Raw genomic sequence first — 19,569 nt, 5'->3', positions numbered from 1 at the left:
TATACCCAGGACTCTTCAACCCTCTTGGCTGTATCATTTCTATTTATCTGTTGTCTGCCCAAGTCCCTTTATTATAAACTCTTTCTTGAGGCTAAACATTAATGAGAGATATTGCAAACTCAAAGCTCAAGTTTTCTGCAAGCTCAATAGAATTTGTAATCATTGCAAATGCTTTTTTATATAAAAAGATAATATTTTTAATCTTTTTTATTTTTTGAATTAAAAGCCTCTTTTATATTTGATGTATAAACTGTATTAGCATTTGTTCTCTATGAATATCAAATATTGGTGATAATTATTTGCATGTTAATGCTTATTAGTACATCCAACTGGATGGGAACAATAAATAGAAAAAAGTTTAAAGTGCAAAGCACTTCATTTCCTATATTTCTGGAAAAGGACGGGAAGCTGTAATTACCAATGATTGCAGCCAAGTCTGTAATAATCAGAGTTAAATCTAAGGTGAATCTAATAGGAAGACCTTAAAGCAGTTTAACATAAGGTAGAGGGTTAAATTAGTTTTTTAAAATTGGCTAGAAAACAGAATAAATTTAGTTTCTTTACATTTCCTCAGGTACAGCAATTTGAGTAATGTAAGCAGTTAAATAACCTGTAGCCCTCCTTAATTCTTTCAGTAAAACTCTCCTGGCTTTATGCTTGGATGGCTTTGCTTGTTTATTTTAAAAGGAAAAAGATTATTTGGGGTCGAATTAGAGACCTGCTAAATGCAGGCGAATCTTGCTCAGCTTGTTTTTGGGGTCACTGTCTCTCCCTGTCCTTCGCTCTCAGTTTTGCTGCTCAGGGATGCTCTCTCTGCTCTCACAGGTCCCTGCAGGGTTTCTCTCCTCCTTCAAGCCCAGCACCTGTGCCCATTGCCTGGCCAAAGGAGGGAGAGATGCCAAAGGGGTTCCCAGCAGCAGGAGGGGTGGGATCCAGCAGAGCTCTCACCACCCTGTCCCCTTCCATTTACAGCGAATTATCAGTCCTTTGGGACAAAATCTGTGTGCCTTGGTGCCCAGGCTCAGACAGGAGCCTGGCTCTGGATCCCACAGAGCTCTGGGGAGCAGCTGGGGCAGGGATCACCCCAACCCACCCCATACAGACACCCCAGCTGCTTGTTCTGCCTGGGAAAGCGGAATCTCTGCTCAGGAAAAAGGGGATTTATGCCCTGCTGGTTGCTTAAACAAAGGCTGCTGTGAGACAGTGAACACTTGGGCTGCACCCAGTGGGGTTTGGGCTCCAGGTCTTGGGGAGTCTCTCAGCACAGCCCCAGCCAAACCCACCCAGCTCCTTGGGCTGAGGCAGGGCCTGACCCCACAGTGGCCCTGGCCCCAAGGCAGGGACACCAGCACCTACCCTGTGACAAGATAACCTCCTCTTTCTGTGTGAAAGCCGAGTTTAATTGCAGTTTCATTCAAGATAATGACCTACATAATTTTCAATAATTGGATACAATTTATCTTTTCTTAATTAAAAAAATGGAAATTACCAAAGGGAAGGGATACTGGAAAATGCTTCATTTGAAACCTCTTCATTAATTATCACGATGTCTAAACACCATTTTGAGAACTGCACTTAGAGAACCAGAATCCAAATAATAATTTTTTCATTAACCTATTGAGTTTACTGTAATTCTCCAATTAAAAAGCAGCACCTACTTCCAGGAGATATCTGTTTTATTTGGGTACTGTTGGTTTCACTGCTAAAATGAACGACAAATCCACATATACATTCTTGAACAGGTAGCACAACCACCAGTAAAAATGTGACTGTCCACTCTGAACTCGTTAAATCAAGATGCTTAGAACTCACTGACAGTCTTATAAATTGCTTGGATCTTCCCAGAATTTTTAGTGGGCTTTGTATCAACCACAGAATTCTTTAAATCCTTATTTTAAAATTAATTATTATAATTCACATCATGTTTTTCATAACTAGATCTGGCACCAGCATTTGATGGATGAAACAAAACAAGCCAGCCTTGCAGACATTGGGTATCCCTGTTATGTGGTTGCACATGACAAGGGTTTATAAACTCAGTGTAACACACTATATTTACCAAGTCTCATTTTACATTTGTGGAGTTACTAAATTACTTTGACATATCCCCAGTTTATGTTCTATTACTGAAGAATAACTACACAACAGATGGCAGTGTGTTTGCATAACAATTTTTTTGGGCAGGTCAATCTACAAGGTAGTTATAGGGATTGATATATATTGGTGAACATGGGGATTATTTTTTGCACTATCAATCAGATAGTCAGTCATTCAACAGAGTAATTTCTATATTGCAAAAGAGAGGTTTAGCAAATATGTATCATTATGGACAATCCTTTAAAAAGCAAAACCATAGCACCAAGAGTAGAACCAGTAATGGAACATGATGCTTCTAGATAGAGTCCTTTGCCTAAAGTACTTCAAACCTCCAAATCTTAAAAATAATATTAACAAAGAATGACTATGAAATCATACTGGGATTCATTTGGTGTATGAATAAATATCTACAGCTGTATCTACTGTACTCTTCAGCATTAAACAACAGATAATTATGGGCTATGTCATGTTAAGTGAAGATAATATCTTGCAAAAAAAGGTAATAATTATAAAGTTATGCTGCTCTGAGAGCCTCATTGTTTATTTATTAAAAACAAAAAAGCAAATCCTAACTAAAACTCTGAGTCCTAGATTCCTTGATAATACAGCCAAAGATATTTGAATCAAAAGTTAAATTTTCTCCTTACTTTTTAGTCTAAAGAGAACGAATTTGGTTGGCTTATGTCAGCCACCACTCTGCAATGCTACATAACCTGATGGCACTGATTAATTCATTGGGACTGCATGATCCTGGGTTAAGGTGGAATGACTGGAGAGAGGGGTAGAAAATCAGTCAACCTGCACCTCAGGATGTCTGGCTTCAATTTCCAGTCCTATCCTGGTGCTGTGGCCTGGATTCAACTATTTGCATGTCAACAATGAGGACAGTGATTCATTCCCTTTAAGAATATAAAGCATTATATCAAAGTGAGGAAGGGTTGTCACTTATAGTTGATATACATTTTAAGTGGATATACATTGTAAGAGCTTCTTTCTATTTTCTCTGCCTGTAAGAACTGAGGAGTGACATTCCAACTAATGTTCATCCAAGGAGACAATGTTGAGCTAATATTGATGACTTTGTGTCAAAGCAGTGAAACAAAATAACGAAAGAGTTAACAAAGCACTGCTAGTGTGTTCTTTCAGGGAACAATACAAACTTCTCATTAATTAGTGCATATTTTTAAAAAGAACATTTCTTTTGGCATCCTACTGCAATGTCTGGCTGCCATTGGGGAGGGCAGGAACAGCTGTTTTCCATGAGAAATCCCAGCTCATCTCTGTGGGTGAGTATTTCCATTTGTATGTACCCTGCTTAGTGCCAGACCACTAACTTTTAGTAATGCATGCTCTGTCTTTGAGGCACAAAAAGGGTGAGGTGGTGTAATCATTTGGAGGCTGGAAATTCACTGCTTGATGCCTCCTGTAGTAAATTTGACCCTGGAATATTAAGGGGTGTTAAATAAATTGGACAAAGAGGTGTTTGGGGAGTAAAAGTGCCAGACACACTGCCATGAATGAGCAATTAGATGTTCAGGAACCAGCTTATCACAAATTACATGCCTACAATATCTATTACTGTAATGACCTTGAGAGTTGCCTCATATTCTCCCTTAACTTAATGAGCATGCTGTGTATAATCAATTACGTCTGCAATTAAAATTATAATTTGTCTAACAAACTCTTCTTCACTTTCTGACAATTTTTAACAAAGTCTGTTACATACTGGTAAAAGATAAATATTAATTTTCTGTTGTGCTCTATTTTTTTTCCTTACTCTGTGGCTAATTTATTAAATCATATTACTGCTCTCCATTATTTTTTAAAGTTTTCAGCAAAATTTATATAAGTTTCAGTCCTGAATGTCATGGGATAATTACAACATTTAACAGCAATTTATCATTTCCCAATAGGGTTTGCAACCTGACTTTGCCTGCCTACTGAAATTTGTTTGCATGTTTCACTCAAGGGTTACTGCAAATATTCTGCCTTTCACTTCTGCACAGATATTCCCTGTTTTACTGGAGTGACCAGAAGATATTGTGCTGAATAGAGCTGACATCTGCTTGCCAGCCCAGACCTCCTGAGGTCAAGTCAACCCAACATCAGCAAAACACAGCCCTGCCCATTAAGGAACAGGATGTCATTCATTGCAATCTGCTGCTAATTAGAGAGTCACCCAGGCAGGCTACTACAGAACAACTTCCTTTTGCTCCTGTATCCAGGTGTTCAACAAATAGAAAGAGTCATATAGAAACTGAATATGCTAATCACAAGAAAACGGAAAGACAAGGAAGAGGGGTTTTTAAAATGGGTCCCTGCATTTTATGTGCTGAAGAAGAAAAGCAAACCCTTCCAGCTCTCAGGGAAGGACAATGTTGGCATTTCCCATACACAGCTTGTTCAAAAGGCCCTGAGAGTTTTGAGTGAATCCCTGTATCTCTAAGCCATCCCTCCTCTCTCCAGGACCATCAGTGTTGTCATCTTATTGCAGGGGTTCCATACTGTTGTCTCCTTATCACAAAGGTTTCACATCTTCCTGGTGTTTCTCATGGGCTTCTCCTCCAAGCACTGACTCTTTCTTCTTCCCAAAGCATCCAGCTCCCTTCTCACCCAGCCACCCTACTCTTTTAAAGCACTCTTCTCTTTGCTTACAGCTGTGGCCTGGTAAAGTCAGGCCTGTTCCCAATATTTGATAATTGGCCCAGCTGCAACTCCTCAGGGGTAAGATTACTTTCTATGCTATCTTTATTTTTTTATATTCTATCCCCCTACACATCACCACGGGCAGAGCCAGGGCCCTGCCCCTGCAGCAGCCCCTGGCCAGGATGGGCACAGCCAGCCAAAGTCTCCAGGCCATCACACAAATAAAGCCCACCTGGAGCAGTGCTCTGCACAAACCTTTGGGCTCTCCTAAGCCCTGCCCCAAGCCCAGCTTTGGGAGCCAGCCCAGGACAGCACATTCCCAGCACGGTGTGATTAAACCACACCAGGGCCATGCAGATGTGGAGTCCTAGAACAGAACAAGATCTTGTCTCCCCACCCCAGGCAAGTCCAGCAAACCCGAGCAAATTTTTTCATTCCTTCAAATGCAAGGGACTGAACAGTGGTTATGTATTGAAAGAAAATCCTGAGCAGCAGCATCACCTGATTCAGACACAGAATAATTTGTTTTAAAAATCCTAATCCTGAACTGTCAAGTTATCTACCAGGAATTCCTCTCCAGAAAAAGGCAGGCAGCTGTGCTGAACTGCACCCATAGAGGTTGATTTCTTTTATGTGATCCAAAGCTGAGAAGAGGCCAAACATCTCTAAAGCTGATCCATGAGATGCAGGGTCTGCCCTGAAATGTGCTGCAAATTCCAGAGCTGCCAGGAAGGCACCCCTGAGCCCCAGGCTGAGGAATCTCACCCCAGGATTTGCCCACCAGGACAGCTCTGCTTTGGCACCAAGCATCTTTTATACAGAAGGGAATTAGCTGAAAGACTCATTTCCTGCTCCCATGATCTGCTCTTAAAACTCCCAATTAAGTGAAAGTCTGTCAGACTGGAGAGCTTGATTTGCTCACTCTCCTTCTCCAACGCAGCCTTTCCTGGACTCACACACAGTTAATGCTGTGAAATATTGATGCCTATCCAGAAATGAGAAGTGATGGAGCTGTTAGTTATACAAAATGAATTAAGGATCGCACAAAAATGAGTTTTGAATCCTTTTGATTTTGTACCTTTGGAATGTGCTGCACCTGGATGGGCTCTGAAGGATAAGTGCCTGCTGTGCAGGACTGCTAAAAGCAGAGGAAATGGGGAATAAAAGCCCCTTAAGGTACAGAAATACCCATGAGCCACTTCTTTCAATATGCAACAGATAACGAATAAACTACCCTGTATTTTGTATTTATTTTTGTCAACAAAATCTAATCAAAGTTCATTTTTTTTAGAAACTCAATAGTTACATTAAATTAGATTACATAGAAAATTAAATCATAAATCCATGTAACCAGACCCTGCCTCTGTCTTGGTTGCTCCAAAACACAACTTTGCTCTCTTGAGCACCTCATTTAATTCTGGGAGGCTGAGCTTCCAAACTAGTTATGGATTTGATCATTTAATAACATGAAACAAGTAATTGTGTGGGGCAAAATTTATGATTTAATTAGGCCTTACTGGTAATCAATAGCAATCTATTAATTCATTAATTTGCATATCCCTTGTTTTTATGTGTGGCCACAAATTCTGTCAGCTTTTTTTTTTGAATTTATGAACTTTTTACCTTCACTATGCTAAAGGAGGTGCTCAAACTGTATGTGTTAGCAGAAGAAACAACTGAGCACTGGGAATGCCTGTCTGCCTATGGAACTGACTGCAGGACAAGATTTAGTACTGAAAGATGAGAAATAAAACAACAGGTCCTATTCTTCCCAGGATCCATGCACAATTCTCATAATTGTTAATAAAAGATACTAGGTGGATATGCACTGAGGGGAGTTTCTTAGAACATAATAAATACTGGTATTTTCCTTCTTTATTTATATTTTATTTTTACTTTATAGTTATTTTATTTTTATTTTATAGTTATTATAACTGAACTTCTCCAGGTGAAGTGAAACATATTTAAAGAGAAAATAAAAAATGTTATATTGAATTATGCTTCATAGGTTATTTTCTCAAAATGCTATTTTTCATTCAGAATTATTAGATTTACACACATCACTAATAACTGTAGGCTTAAATTATACACTATATGAAATCAAAATATTACTATTGTAGGATCAAAAATGTTTGTAAAGGAATGGAAAAAGCCCCATTGATTTATTTCACATGTTTTCACAAGTGAGCTGAACCATTTATACCAGAGAAAAATCTTGCCCCAGACACCAAGGTTGTGCTACTTACATCAGGCTCAGACAATCGAAGACAGGTTATAAATTCATATTCTGCTGGATCATAATTCTGCATTTAACTCAGGGTGGCCTCACCAAAATGCACAATTGAAAGAATGGCTTTTGTTGAGCACAGACATGACTTATTTGCAGGGAAAAAAAGGATTGATTAAATGCAGTGTGAACTGATGCACTTCTCAATCTGGGCATGCTGACCACTCCCTAAAGACAAATCCTTTCCACCTGGGGTGCTGGAAGGCCAGGTGAGGGAATTAGTGATATTAACTTTTCTATACCTTCTCAATGGGGAATTAATACAGCTCCATTAAAAAAAAAGTGCTACCTCTGGACATTATCTTTACTTCAAATACTAAAAATTATAATTGAAATCTGAGAAACTCAACATTCATGAAATCAGAGGAATTATTCATCATTAGAGATTTAACATCTTTACAAATAAGATCAAGACAATCATTCACATGAGCACTTTCCATCTGGTCTAGTTTATTTTCTTTCTAGTTTATTTTCTTTCAGCCTCTCACAGAGAGAATTCTGATCACTGATGCCAGGCAGATGACGTGAAATGAAGATTTCATGGTAGCAATGAAGGTGGTATCTCACAAAAAGTATAACTTTGCTCACATTTTCTGTCTGTAATCTCAGTTAAGGAGACAGTGTAATTGTTGATAGATTAATTTTGGGTTTTTCCCCAATTTATGTCAATTGTGGCATCATTACTAAAATACCCAGAGATGCTTTTAATTTGCAGAACTTGCTATGCTGAAGTTTCAATGATAATTTTTTCTTTCCTTCAAAAGCAAGGGACTGAACAGTGGTTATGTATTGAAAGAAAATCCTGAGCAGCAGCACCTGATTCAGACACAGAAGCAAGTGACTTTCAGGGGGAAAATTATGGAGCCAACTTTTTCTTTCTTGTTGCACTGATAATGCACCCAGGGCTCTAGTGGGTGGCTGCCTTTGTCTGGCCAAAACTGGGTCAGCACCATGCACAAAGAGCCCTGACCCTGCCCTGTCACAGCATCCGGACACTGGAGCACCGAAGTTTAGCTCAGAGCAGTCAACTGAAAATGCCCCTGGGCAAGAACACCCCATAAACCCAACCATGAACAGTTTAAATATTCGGGATTAATGCCTGCTTGTGGAAGGCACACTTTGGCATGAGGCAGAGAAGTCTTTTCACATCCCTTCTAATCTGTGGTCAGCATAAGGATAATTTTTTGTGGATCTTGGGAAAAGCAGTACCTGGGAGGTAAGAATGTAAAGACAAATGTGCAAAATCACATGAGATCAGAGCACAGTCACATCATGTTTCATTCTAAAGCATCATAATAATTTTTAGAAAGAGTTAGAAACCTATTTAACTGAAATCTAGTTTTGCTACACTTGCTTAATAAACAATTTTCACCTACTACAAGACTCAGAAAAACATCAAGTTACACATCTGAATTAAACAGGAATAATTTTGCACATTTCTTGGTGAGATACATTTTAGTTGAAAAACAATGTTTTGTAACAAAATTGAAAAAAAAAAGAAACAAAACAAACCCAAACATTCCCTCTTTGATGAAGAGTTTTATAAGATACGAGACTGACAAAGAGAAGTATTATGGATGAGATGGAGCGTGAAAAGAAATTCATACACTAACCACACAAAAATTAATCAGACAGTCTTGACTGTGCTATTAATGATTTTAGATCTGATGCATGGGATTTCAAGAGGTTTTACAATTCAAGTACAATACAGTATTTGTAGGACCTGTACTCAAGAGTGGCATTTGATTGATTGTACATACTCTGAGACAGAGAATGCTTTAAATGCAAAACATATTGCTGTAACAGGGGAACAAAGAAGTGAAAGATACTTTCTAATTAAAACAGAGGATTTTTGATCCTAATCTCAGTCATTGTGGGGCAAATAAAGAGCAGCATGTCATGGATTTCTCAACACCCCTCCCTCTATTGTTTTTTTTTTTGGTCAAAACATGTCAATTCAATACAACAGCATTTACAAAGGAGGTTTTGTTTTCACAAAGAAAAAGTTTTTGTTGTCAAATACTCAGTTATAACATTTTCATAGGAAAAAAAATTTACCTTTTTGCTAGAAATACTTTTTCATTTTGAAATGTAACCCTGTTTATTGAATAAAAAAAAAGAGACTTATTTGTTCAAGATTCTTCTGTCACGAAAATCGCAAATATTTGAACATATACCAGGAAAAAAATACAAAAAAGGGGATATTTAAAAATCTTTTGTCAAAGCAGGAGCAGTCTGTCCTGGAGCTGCAGAGGGGCAGAATGCAGAGCCCTGGCAGTGTTTAACCCTTTCCTGCGGGAATTGATCGGGTCACTCAGGGTGATCGCAGGGTTCCACTTGGAGCAGCCGCTGGCACAGCCCCCAGGCTCTGCTGAGCCACCGTGGGGCTGCTGGGGCTGGGACAGGCTGGGACAGGCCCATCACCCTCCCAGGGACACTCCTGGCAGTGCTCACTCCCCTCCTGGCTCACAGAGCTGCAGGTTCCATGGTCCAGAGTCGCAGACATCTTTTATGAAAAATCCTTTCCTTAGGATTTTTCCTCCTGAGAAGCTGAGAGGCCTCAGGAACAAAATGTAAACATTGATTATCTGCTGCTGTGGAATGCAACAGGTGGATCTGTGATTGGCCCATGTTAGGTGTTTGTAATTAATGGCCAACACAGCCCAGCTGTGTTGTGACAGAGTCTGAGCCACAAACCTTTGTTATCATTCTTTCCTATTCTATTCTTAGCTAGCCTTCTGATGAAACCTCTTCTTCTATTCTTTTAGTGCAGTTTTAATGCAATATATATCATAAAATAATAAATCAAGCCTTCTGAAACATGGAGTCAGATCCTCATCTCTTCCCTCATCCTGAAACCCCTGTGAACACGGTCACAGTCCAGCTCCCACCCACCAGACTTTGGGAGAGGAAAGCCCCAGTGGCAGCTCTGGGGCTGACGGGGAACGTGCCCAGCCAGGAGGGGCTGGATGTGGCCAGCAGAGCTGCAGGACTTTTAATATCTGCATGCCAAAGCAATTTAAACAAGCATTTGAACCCACTTACTTGCTTATTATAGTTTAATTTAGACAGTGTCAATATCTGTGACTAGCTCTGGGGATATTTTTGGAATTAAACTACCTAAAGAGAACATTCATCTAAGAAATCCATATGGCAGGAAAGAAGGGTAGAACTGCTAGCATCAAATCGTAAAATGTTCCTTTTCATCACCATTCTTCAACTTAAATCCCTGGAAATTTCATTTGCTATCCTCATTTATACCAGCCTATTTTTAACAATGATTTTTTGGGTGATTTTTTTTGTTTGTTTGTTTAGGTTTTTTATGTTTATAGACTATACAGACTATTCTGTGTTTGTACAGAGACAGAGGATTATATTGCTTTACAAGTCAGAGGTACAGCATGGCATGACATTCACTACTGGAAATTCAAAATAATCTAGATTCAGAACTATCATAATTCACTGCTAAAGAGAATCTTTCAAAAATTTCAGTCCCCATCCCTGCAGGGAACTTCACAACCCAGTATTTCTAGATCAGACTTCATTATCCAGGTCATCATTTCAATTTATCAGTGCCTTGGGGCCTTTGGTATTCACAGCTAGGATGGTGTTATGTCCATCAATCACTGGGCTGTTTCCACATTCACACTTTTCTTTCATCTTCTTCAGTCTTCAAAACAATCTCTTAAACTTTCCATGGGTATATACTGGACACAGACACCTCTCACTTCTGTCACCTGTTTGAAGTACAGGAACTGATCTGTTCAAATTATGGGGGCCAAAAGAGCTGTTTTCATTCTAGGCCCTGTATATTATTATTTGTTTTGGGGAAGGGTTTACAGATTTACCAGTGCCTCTTAAATCTATAAGCCTGGCAAACAAAATACCAATATGTTTTTTCTTTATTGTTCAGTCAAAAACTAAATGCTGCATGTTATGAAGAGAAGTAAGGACCTGACAAAGCAAAGACTTATTAGGACTTAATTTGCATTATGGAAAACACAGGTCAGGCCAAAGGACTGAAAGGGGATTTAGACCAACACAAGGCAGATTTTGAAAAAATTTCTGAAGGAAAGGGCAGGAATTATTATTTTGACTGAGTGGAAACCATAGAGCTGGCAAAAGACTTCAAGCAAGGAGGAGAGAAACTATCTGGATGATCCTGCTGCTTCTCTGTCTCTGTAAGGGGCAGTATAATCCTAGCTTTGAAAATATACATCACTAACCCCAAACCACCCCAAACTAAATACAGTACTGAAATAGAAAGAAAATTTTGAGCTCAAACCAGACATAGCAGCCCTGAGACTACTGAATTTGCTGTACCAATTACCTGTCCACAATATTACATAGTCTCCAAACAAATACTATTAGTGTGGTTCTCAGAGTAATTCAAAGACACTGCTGCACTTTCTCAAATCATTTTTGGATGTCTCACAAGCTTCCAAGAGAATTATCATTCTTAAGGGTAAAGCACAGGAGACGATTTGTTCACATTTCAGTACAATCTGGTTTTCAAAAATTTGTTGCTTCCATGTCTTTTTGTATCTGAGTTGTTAGATTTGTTTAAAGGTAAGAAAAATCGTCACATTTGTCAAACACCAGCTTTTTTTTTGTTCTTCCAAGAGAGCAAAAGAGGGTTTGTAGTACTTCACTAAACCAGGGCTCACTTGTGTTGGTCTGCAGGGAAAGAAGGCTGAGGCATCAAAAGCATTGCAGTTAGTGAATTTTATCCTTCCGATGCAATTAGTCTGCAATGAGATCTGATTAAATTTAAAGACTCAAACCTCAAGTCCAGTACTTTGGGTCAAGACATAAATAGACAAGAGGATGAAAGAAAAGTCTGCTGTGGGCTTAAATGAGCCCTGGGCTCCACAGCTCAGGTTAAGATTTCTGAGGAATGCAAGCCAGGTGGATTGATTTAACACAGCATTAAAAAACATCTGGAAAAGAAAAATATGTACATCAAAAATAATCATGAGACAGTCTTCTCAGAGTAAAATAACCAGTGGAATGTGTGACATGTAAAATAAGTTTCTGCACACATACCCACACTGCCACCATCAGCTTTGCTTTCTCATTTATTTAGGGGAACCTAAATTGGCAAACAGGCTCTTCCTTTCTCATGGATAACAGAGGAGGTGCTGAGCTGCTGGAGACTTCACCACTGCTGCAAAATAGAGGATGTGTTCATACCTGTTTGTGCAATGGACACTTGCTGTGCAATATTATCTTGTCTCTACAGATAAATTAGTTGCTTCATGCTCCTGCCAGCTTGATTTGTTTAGCCTTTACAGAGTACAGAATCCATGGAGTTTCTTGTGATTGAATCTCACGTAAAAGGTAAACCTGAGAGCTTATTCTACACTAAGCTATACATCCACCCAGGCAGCCAGAGCATTTGCTGACTTGATGATGAAAAGAAGGCTATAAAACATACCAGGGAAATCTTGAAACGTCGCTCACTTGACATAGCAATAAGAGCCCTGCATTAAGATGCAGAGCTGATTTCCCTGATCCATGAAATTGCCTGGATATTTAAGGCATTCTCAAACAGAACCAGCATGAAACTCACCCTCCATTCCTAGCACAAGGACACCATGGGTTCTGTGTTCTCCAATAAAAAGAGAGCTCAAAATTGCAGAGATTAATAGTCTTTAAGGGAATACCTAAACACAATTTCCTCCCTTTCAAAAATAATAAGAAATAAATATTCAAAACCTCTTGAATGCTAAAAGAAGGTTTTGCTTGATGACACACTGTTCAGGCACCTGAGATGCTCAAGTTCTCTGTTGTGAGAGGTTCAAGAACCTCTCACAATAAAACAGTGTGCAATTCTGTGACCATCTTTGGAGAAGGACAATTGTTTCTCTCATAAACAGGTGACAGGGCTGGAATAGGTACAATAGGTGGAAAACTATGAAAAATGTTATGAAGGAATATATTGCATTATTTTGCTGTCTGAGACTGGGGACATGGTTCAGAATTCCTTACCGTGTGTACATTTCCAGCTGCTAAAGGGTGGGAAAAGACCCACCTATACTCACAAATAGTGGTGAACTGAGGGTCAGGTACAATTACTTCCAAAGACCCATCCAGTGAAAGCACACAGTGAAGGGGAATTTGCCATCAGCTGCCCTAGAACATTGACTGCAGGCTCTGCTACCTCGGATGCAAAGGAGGAAAAGAGTACAGCAATAATGAAACTACAGTTAGATCATTAACAGCTTCCCATTAGGTAAATAGAAAGGCTTTAACACAAAATGCACACAGCAGCAGCTTTCACACCACCAAAAGGGACATGTAACACCGGCAGACAATCTTATCACTGATTTCTAGCCAAAATCACATGGAAAGGGTCTTCTCCTTCCAACCCGCTGCATGCATTGCACATACGATTTTCAGCATCTCCATTGCTAAGACAGACATGAGACTCAGGTTCAAGGTTTTTCTGGTACATAGATTATCATTTCTTCTTGTGGACAAAGAAATAGAATTCCTTAATCTTTTTCAGACTAAATTTCTCAGTTTTTGTCTTCAACTAGGCTGATAGCTCTTCCCATTTTGTAGTAAAATTTTGTACTGAGCAATTGAAAAGTCAATACTCCTCTGCTTCCTGTATTTCTGTTCCTCCATAACACATACTGTATTTATTTATATATTTACACAGGTACACAGAATTACAAAAAATACAACTGGAAAAGACTCTTGAAACCATCTGGTATGTAACCCCATTCAAAGCAAAATCAGCTACACCTAATTAGCTCCTGAGATACGCTTGCCTACCCTACTTAAACAGTCTACACAAACTCCCTTGGATATTTGTGATGTTTTGCTATTTTTACTTTTAGAATGTTTTTCTAATGTTTGGTCTGTTCCAGAAATTTTAATTAAAAGCTCTCTCAGAGGAGACTGGATTATTGTGGATTCTCATACATGAAAAGAAAACCCCAAAAAAATCCACATCCAGAAACACGACACATTGAATTTAAGGTTCATAAATTATTTGTAGGTCACATAGGTGTTGTTTCAAGCTTTGTGACTCAGAAAAGTTTAAATGAAACCAGCTATTTATGTATCCACCCTATTGTTCACTTAAAAGAAGATCTTGATCACAGTAATTTCTTTCCTGATTGAAGTTTTGAAAGCTCTAAATTCTCTGCAGAAAATAGTTGTTGGCATTTTTGGATGATAAACATCCCAAAGCGATGATGATAAATTACAGTGTTGCCCAATGATGCAGAAAAGTAGAGAATTTAAACTGATAACCTCTGATTTATGAATACACTCTCATAATTGCAAAATCTAGGGGTTCACAGTTGTAAGCACGGGTCATTTTCATCTCGGTGTTTATTAAAAGTGTGAGAAGGAGGCATGAAGGGTGGCTGCCATTTTGTAATAAACACTTAATGCTCTTTGTTTCCAGTCCAAACCCAAAGCAATACAGAACTTCCTGCCTTTTTAAGGCCTACATAAGCATTTGTTACTGTTCACAGTCACAGAAGATGGGAATTTTTACATCTTTGCTCACTCAAATAAATAATTCTTCTCATATATAACCATTCCTATATACCTTTTCTTAGTAGAGAGAAAAACACTCAGCCAAGTTATTAAAATAAATCCTCATATTTTCTTCATAAATCATACTGGTGATAATAAAAAAATTTACTTCAAAAGTATTTTAACTTATTATTTCACCTATCAACAGACCCTGCCAGTGAAACCCACCCAATGCACTCAAAGTCATGAGTCAAGGAATCTGTTTTGTCACAGTACAGAAATAAATCATGTTACATTCCTTCATCACATCCCAAGCTTCGTGATATTCTAATTTCTTCTTCCCTCTCCCTATTACCTCTCTGTTAAATATTCAAAGCAGGCAGCAAAAGGCAGAAGGAAAAATAAGGTCAATTCAGCAAATTGAAAAAAAAGCAAAATGTTCCTATCCACCATCATTTGGTTGTTACAGTTATCTTAATCAACTCAAACAGGTTCTCTGAGACATCTAATTTGATTTTACAAAGTGCAAACCCATAGCTATATTTGACTTTCCTCTGATTCCAAATGTAAAAAATAGTCTTTATCTAACGTTGAGGCATATCATCTAACTACACATGCAATTGCATTTGCATTATGAGGCAGTGAAACATGGCTGGAGAGACATCTTGGATGTTATCTGTGTTATTACTCAAGTGGAGAATATAATCATAAATCCTTCTCTTCCTTTCCACCCTCCCACCTTTTTTTTTTGGAAGTACACTTAAAATCTGGTTTTTAGCTTCACTGGGCCCATTACATTTGATCTTCAGTAAGAAGAATGTGATATGAATACACTGAGAGAAAGCATAGACAAAAGGTATATTTTCATAATGTGGTTCAGTTTAACTGTTCCTACAATTAGCTACAACTCATTAGGCAATAAACAGAAAAACAAAGAGATCCTGAATGGAAGGGCAATATTTTCTCCATAAAACAAACAAAAAACAGAACCAGATGCCTTTTTCATGAGGCTTTCCTTGCATAAATATACCCAGCAGCTTAGAAAAGATATTTTCTTGATTGAAAATTTTTGTCCAGGAAGTAAACGTGTAAACATTAGCTTGTGCAATTTCAATAAAAAGTATTTACTGCTATTGTATACTTGGGATTTTTTGATCTCAAGGATAAAGTAACACTACAGCAATGCACTGCAGATGACGAGCTTTGATCTTTTATTAGTTCCTATAATTGTGTCTTAATTTGTATTCTGCATAATAAGCACTCACCTTCACTGTTTGTCCAGCTTCAGGGCCATCCTGTAAGCAAAGGGAAAAGTCTCAGGTTAGAGGATCTAACAAGGATCACAAAGGATTTCAGAAATCTTACTCAATAATCATTTACATAAATTACACTGTCTTTTGAATTAGCATATTTTTCCTGAGGACCATTCAACACTAAGTCTTTGGACAAAGCTTCTTTCCATAAAAGACTTCAGCAAAGAGGGAAACTATCTCACATCACAAAAACAACAGTTTCTATTTTTCATTTTTTCAGATTATGTTTTTCAATAGCTAGCAATAGATTTCTGATCCTTGTGAACATAAAGTCACACATGGAAGTAAGAATTTAATCAAACTGTGCTTGCTTAAATTCTGATTCTAATGAATGGGCTTAGTCTCCTGGTTTGCTTTAAACAGAGTTCATTTTTGGTATAAAAACACCCAGCACAAACGACTGAAAGGTCAAAATTTATCATGTATTTACATGGCTACAGCTCTCTGCTGCATATAAATATCTGTGAGGAGGGATCACCTATCTCAAGTGTGTGCAGTGGGTTGTGTGTGCAACAGGGGCTGGAGCTGCCTTCTCTTGAGGTCAACCCTGCCAACACTTCTTTGAAAGAGGAATATTTCCTGAAATACTCACAAACAAGCACAGCATTTGAGAGTGTTTGCTGGCTTTATCCAAGGTTTTGCAGTAATTAATTAACCACACTTTCCCACTGGTTTCCTCTTTAGATTTCTCAATGACAAATCTGGAAGACTGCAATGCAGTTATTTGGCTTCTTGTCGGTTATTGCTGTTATTTTGCATTTATTTCCCCTTGAAGTTCCTTTTGTGATTGGGCTGGGGAAAAATGCTGAAAGCTTGATAAAACAAACCATTAAACCTTTCTTAGCTGCCTGGTTTACCAACCTGGATGGAGAAGGTGAGAGAGGTGCCACAGAAGTGTTTCTCCACCACGTTGCCGACCCTTTGCGCTGTTCGGAACAAATCAGCCACTTCCTCGGGACGCAGGTCACGGAAACGCTCCACCGGCCGCAGGGGACACACAAGGACATCTGAGGGGGCATGTCAAGGCTCAAACACAAATCTGAGTGGACCAGAACTGTGGGAACCCAGGATATTCCTCTGGCTACCCTGGAGGACTCAAGACCCTGTCAGGGGGCTCAGACACCTTACAGAGAGCCCAAGCCCCCTGTGCCTTTGATTTAGCCCTTGGAAAAAACAATTACCAACCTTTATAGGAAGAATTAGAAGCCACAAAAGTTTAAGTAGAAGGATAGTGAATTTATCACAGAGTGGAAAAATAGATTTTTGGGGTTTTTAGAATGGAGGTTCAGGGGGCAAGATGGAGCAATCTGAGCATGTCCAGCGTTTCTCCTTCTTGGCCTCCATCTTCCGCTGTGATGCTGGCACTTATAGATTGGTTTAGAATAGAAGCTCACTGTCTAACACAGGTGATAGGTATTGGAAAGTAATTGTAAATATTGTACACGTAGTTTTTAGTATAAAAAGACAACACCGCCCCAGGAAAGGCAGAATGCCTCGGACTGTCTTGCTGAGTGGACCTTGGTGGGTTGGAGAAAGAATTTTATAGATAGGATACAATAAACAACCTTGAGAATGAGAAATGAAGAGCTCTGACTCCTTCTTTGACCACTGGGCTAGGAAAAGAGACTTTCTGATATTTCTCAGGGTCACTCTGACCAGCTAGAGACCCCGAGACATAACAGTCTCAATCCCCAGCCTGGAACCTGGTTCTGATCACCCTTGAATCGCCTGAGCTCTTCCTCTCTGGTGACACAGCAAGAGCATCAGAAACACAGGGCTCATTACAGGGAATTGTATGATGCTCTGTTCAGAATTCTTTTCCTCAAACCCCTCAGATATGGATAAAATTAATAAGGCTCTTGTGCTATACTGAGACCTTAAAGTGAAAGCAGATTTTTCACAGACTCAAATTTACCATCTCAATGGAGAAATGCTGGTATTTATCTCCTGTGAAAGTTAGAGACATTTTCTTTTGTGATTAAAAATGGAGGAAAGCTAAAGAAATTTAAGAGGGCTTTGGATGTGTTGTCTGAGACAGCAGTTTACAATGCTTTTCCCCATATGTGATATATATTTTTGAAAATCTTGATCTGACACCTCTAATTTTAGGCACCTAAATATGACAAGCTGACACTATGCTGATCATAGCAGATCACTTATTTCTACACATTATTTACAATTCAAAAGGAATGCTCACCTGTTGTAACTATAACATGTTTTTTTAAAAAATACATTAAGATAATTAAGACTATTTCCTTTTAAGCACAGTGTTCAAAATCCTGTAAATATACTTTGATTTAATTCTACCTTGGTGACTGTGATTTGAGATTCAGTGAAATGAAGCTATAAACTAAATAATGGAAGTACACAGATGCTGCTGACAGTCATCTGATCTGCTGTGTTCACAGTAATTAATAATTGCTATGATTCCTCACTTGAATGTCAATTATGCAGCATATTAATATGGTCCAGAATTCTTAGCAGAGCCTCAGTTGTGTAGATCCAACAAGCAAGTACTTGATTCTCATTTCAATTCCCTGCAGACAGGATTCTTTGCTGACTTACAGAATAGAATTTGCAGATTGAAGACCTTAAAGTAACCTTTAACATCACTTGAACTTTCATGACCAAAGGCTATGAAAATTATTTTTTCCAGTATTAAAATAAGTATTCAAAAGACTATTTGAAGAAAATTAAGTTCCATGCCATTGTATTACAGTCATCTCTATTTTTACTGCATCTTGAAGCCTGCAGGTGTTCAGGAATATTCTGTATAATCCAGGAAAGGTAACTAGGAGCTGCTCTGCAGTTAACAGGTTCACAAAAAGGTTACATCAACCTGATTGTCAAGAACCATGTGAGACATTTGAAATAAGGAGAGATTAATACATGTGAAAGATCAATTATTTCCATAAGCACAGAGACAACATGTTTACATACACCAAGGCTGTATTATTAGAATCACACTTATCATTCTGATAGGACAGAAAACTAGACATTTTCTCAAAGTAAAGATGTAGTGGCAGGTTTTGATCATTTTTCTAAATCCAGATGAGAACAGACAAGTCTGTAATGGATATTTGCTATAGTGGGAGCAGAATTGAGCAAGCTCTACCTGTAGCAGCTCCCAAGAGAACAGGAGGAGACTGGTCCCAGCTGTGGGTGCTAATCTGCTTTGAAAATCTGTCTCTCAGGGGTTTTTTGTACAGAGTCAGCTATGCCACCCCTATTCTCCTTTTTGCTTGTTACAGCTTATGTTATTAACATTTAAGAAAGGAGAAAAATATATTTAGAAAGCAGGTACTTGGAAACAAAACAATCCTGGCTGGATACAAAACCCCTCATTTTGTGGGGTTTTAGTTCTGCAATGCTGTGTCCCTTGGTAAATTACCAGGCATAGTAAACCCCTTGTAATTCAGTTGTGCCTTCCCAGTGCAGTGTACAGAGCACATCCATAAATGATGCTATTGGCTAAACTTGGGGCCCAAGGGAAGAGCTGCAAAGTTGATTGGCAGACCTGATTTCCATACCAGGAATAAAGGAATAGAAAAACTAATTAATTTTACTCATAAGAAGGAAATCCATGTCAACACTAAAACAGGAAAAAGGACATTCGTTTAATCTGAGCTCATTTTTCCAAAGGAGAGAAGGGAAGCTTGTACCCTTAGGGCATCTGATACTTAAGTAGATAATTATCCTTCTTCTGCAGCACTGCTTTATTATCATGGC

The 19,569-nt window shown here is 38.6% G+C and overlaps 1 protein-coding gene across 7 annotated transcripts in view; it reads right to left on the bottom strand.

Moving 5' to 3' along the window:
- FHIT (fragile histidine triad diadenosine triphosphatase) overlaps positions 1-19,569 on the bottom strand; it is a 512,254-nt gene that overhangs the window by 118,392 nt on the left and 374,293 nt on the right. For all 7 annotated transcript variants that reach the window (XM_064724137.1, XM_064724140.1, XM_064724138.1 and 4 more), the window contains 2 exons: positions 16,702-16,847; positions 15,793-15,822 (listed from right to left, as the gene is read on the bottom strand). In XM_064724137.1, coding sequence (XP_064580207.1) covers positions 15,793-15,822; positions 16,702-16,847 — 176 coding nt within the window. The remainder of the gene's footprint in view (positions 1-15,792; positions 15,823-16,701; positions 16,848-19,569) is intronic.

This window comes from Zonotrichia leucophrys, chromosome 12 (genome assembly GCF_028769735.1).
Source record: "Zonotrichia leucophrys gambelii isolate GWCS_2022_RI chromosome 12, RI_Zleu_2.0, whole genome shotgun sequence".
In the NCBI taxonomy this organism is placed as follows: Eukaryota; Metazoa; Chordata; class Aves; order Passeriformes; family Passerellidae; genus Zonotrichia; species Zonotrichia leucophrys.
The sequence above is the reverse complement of the archived record's forward strand: the minus strand, read 5'-3'. Positions and strand labels throughout refer to the sequence as shown.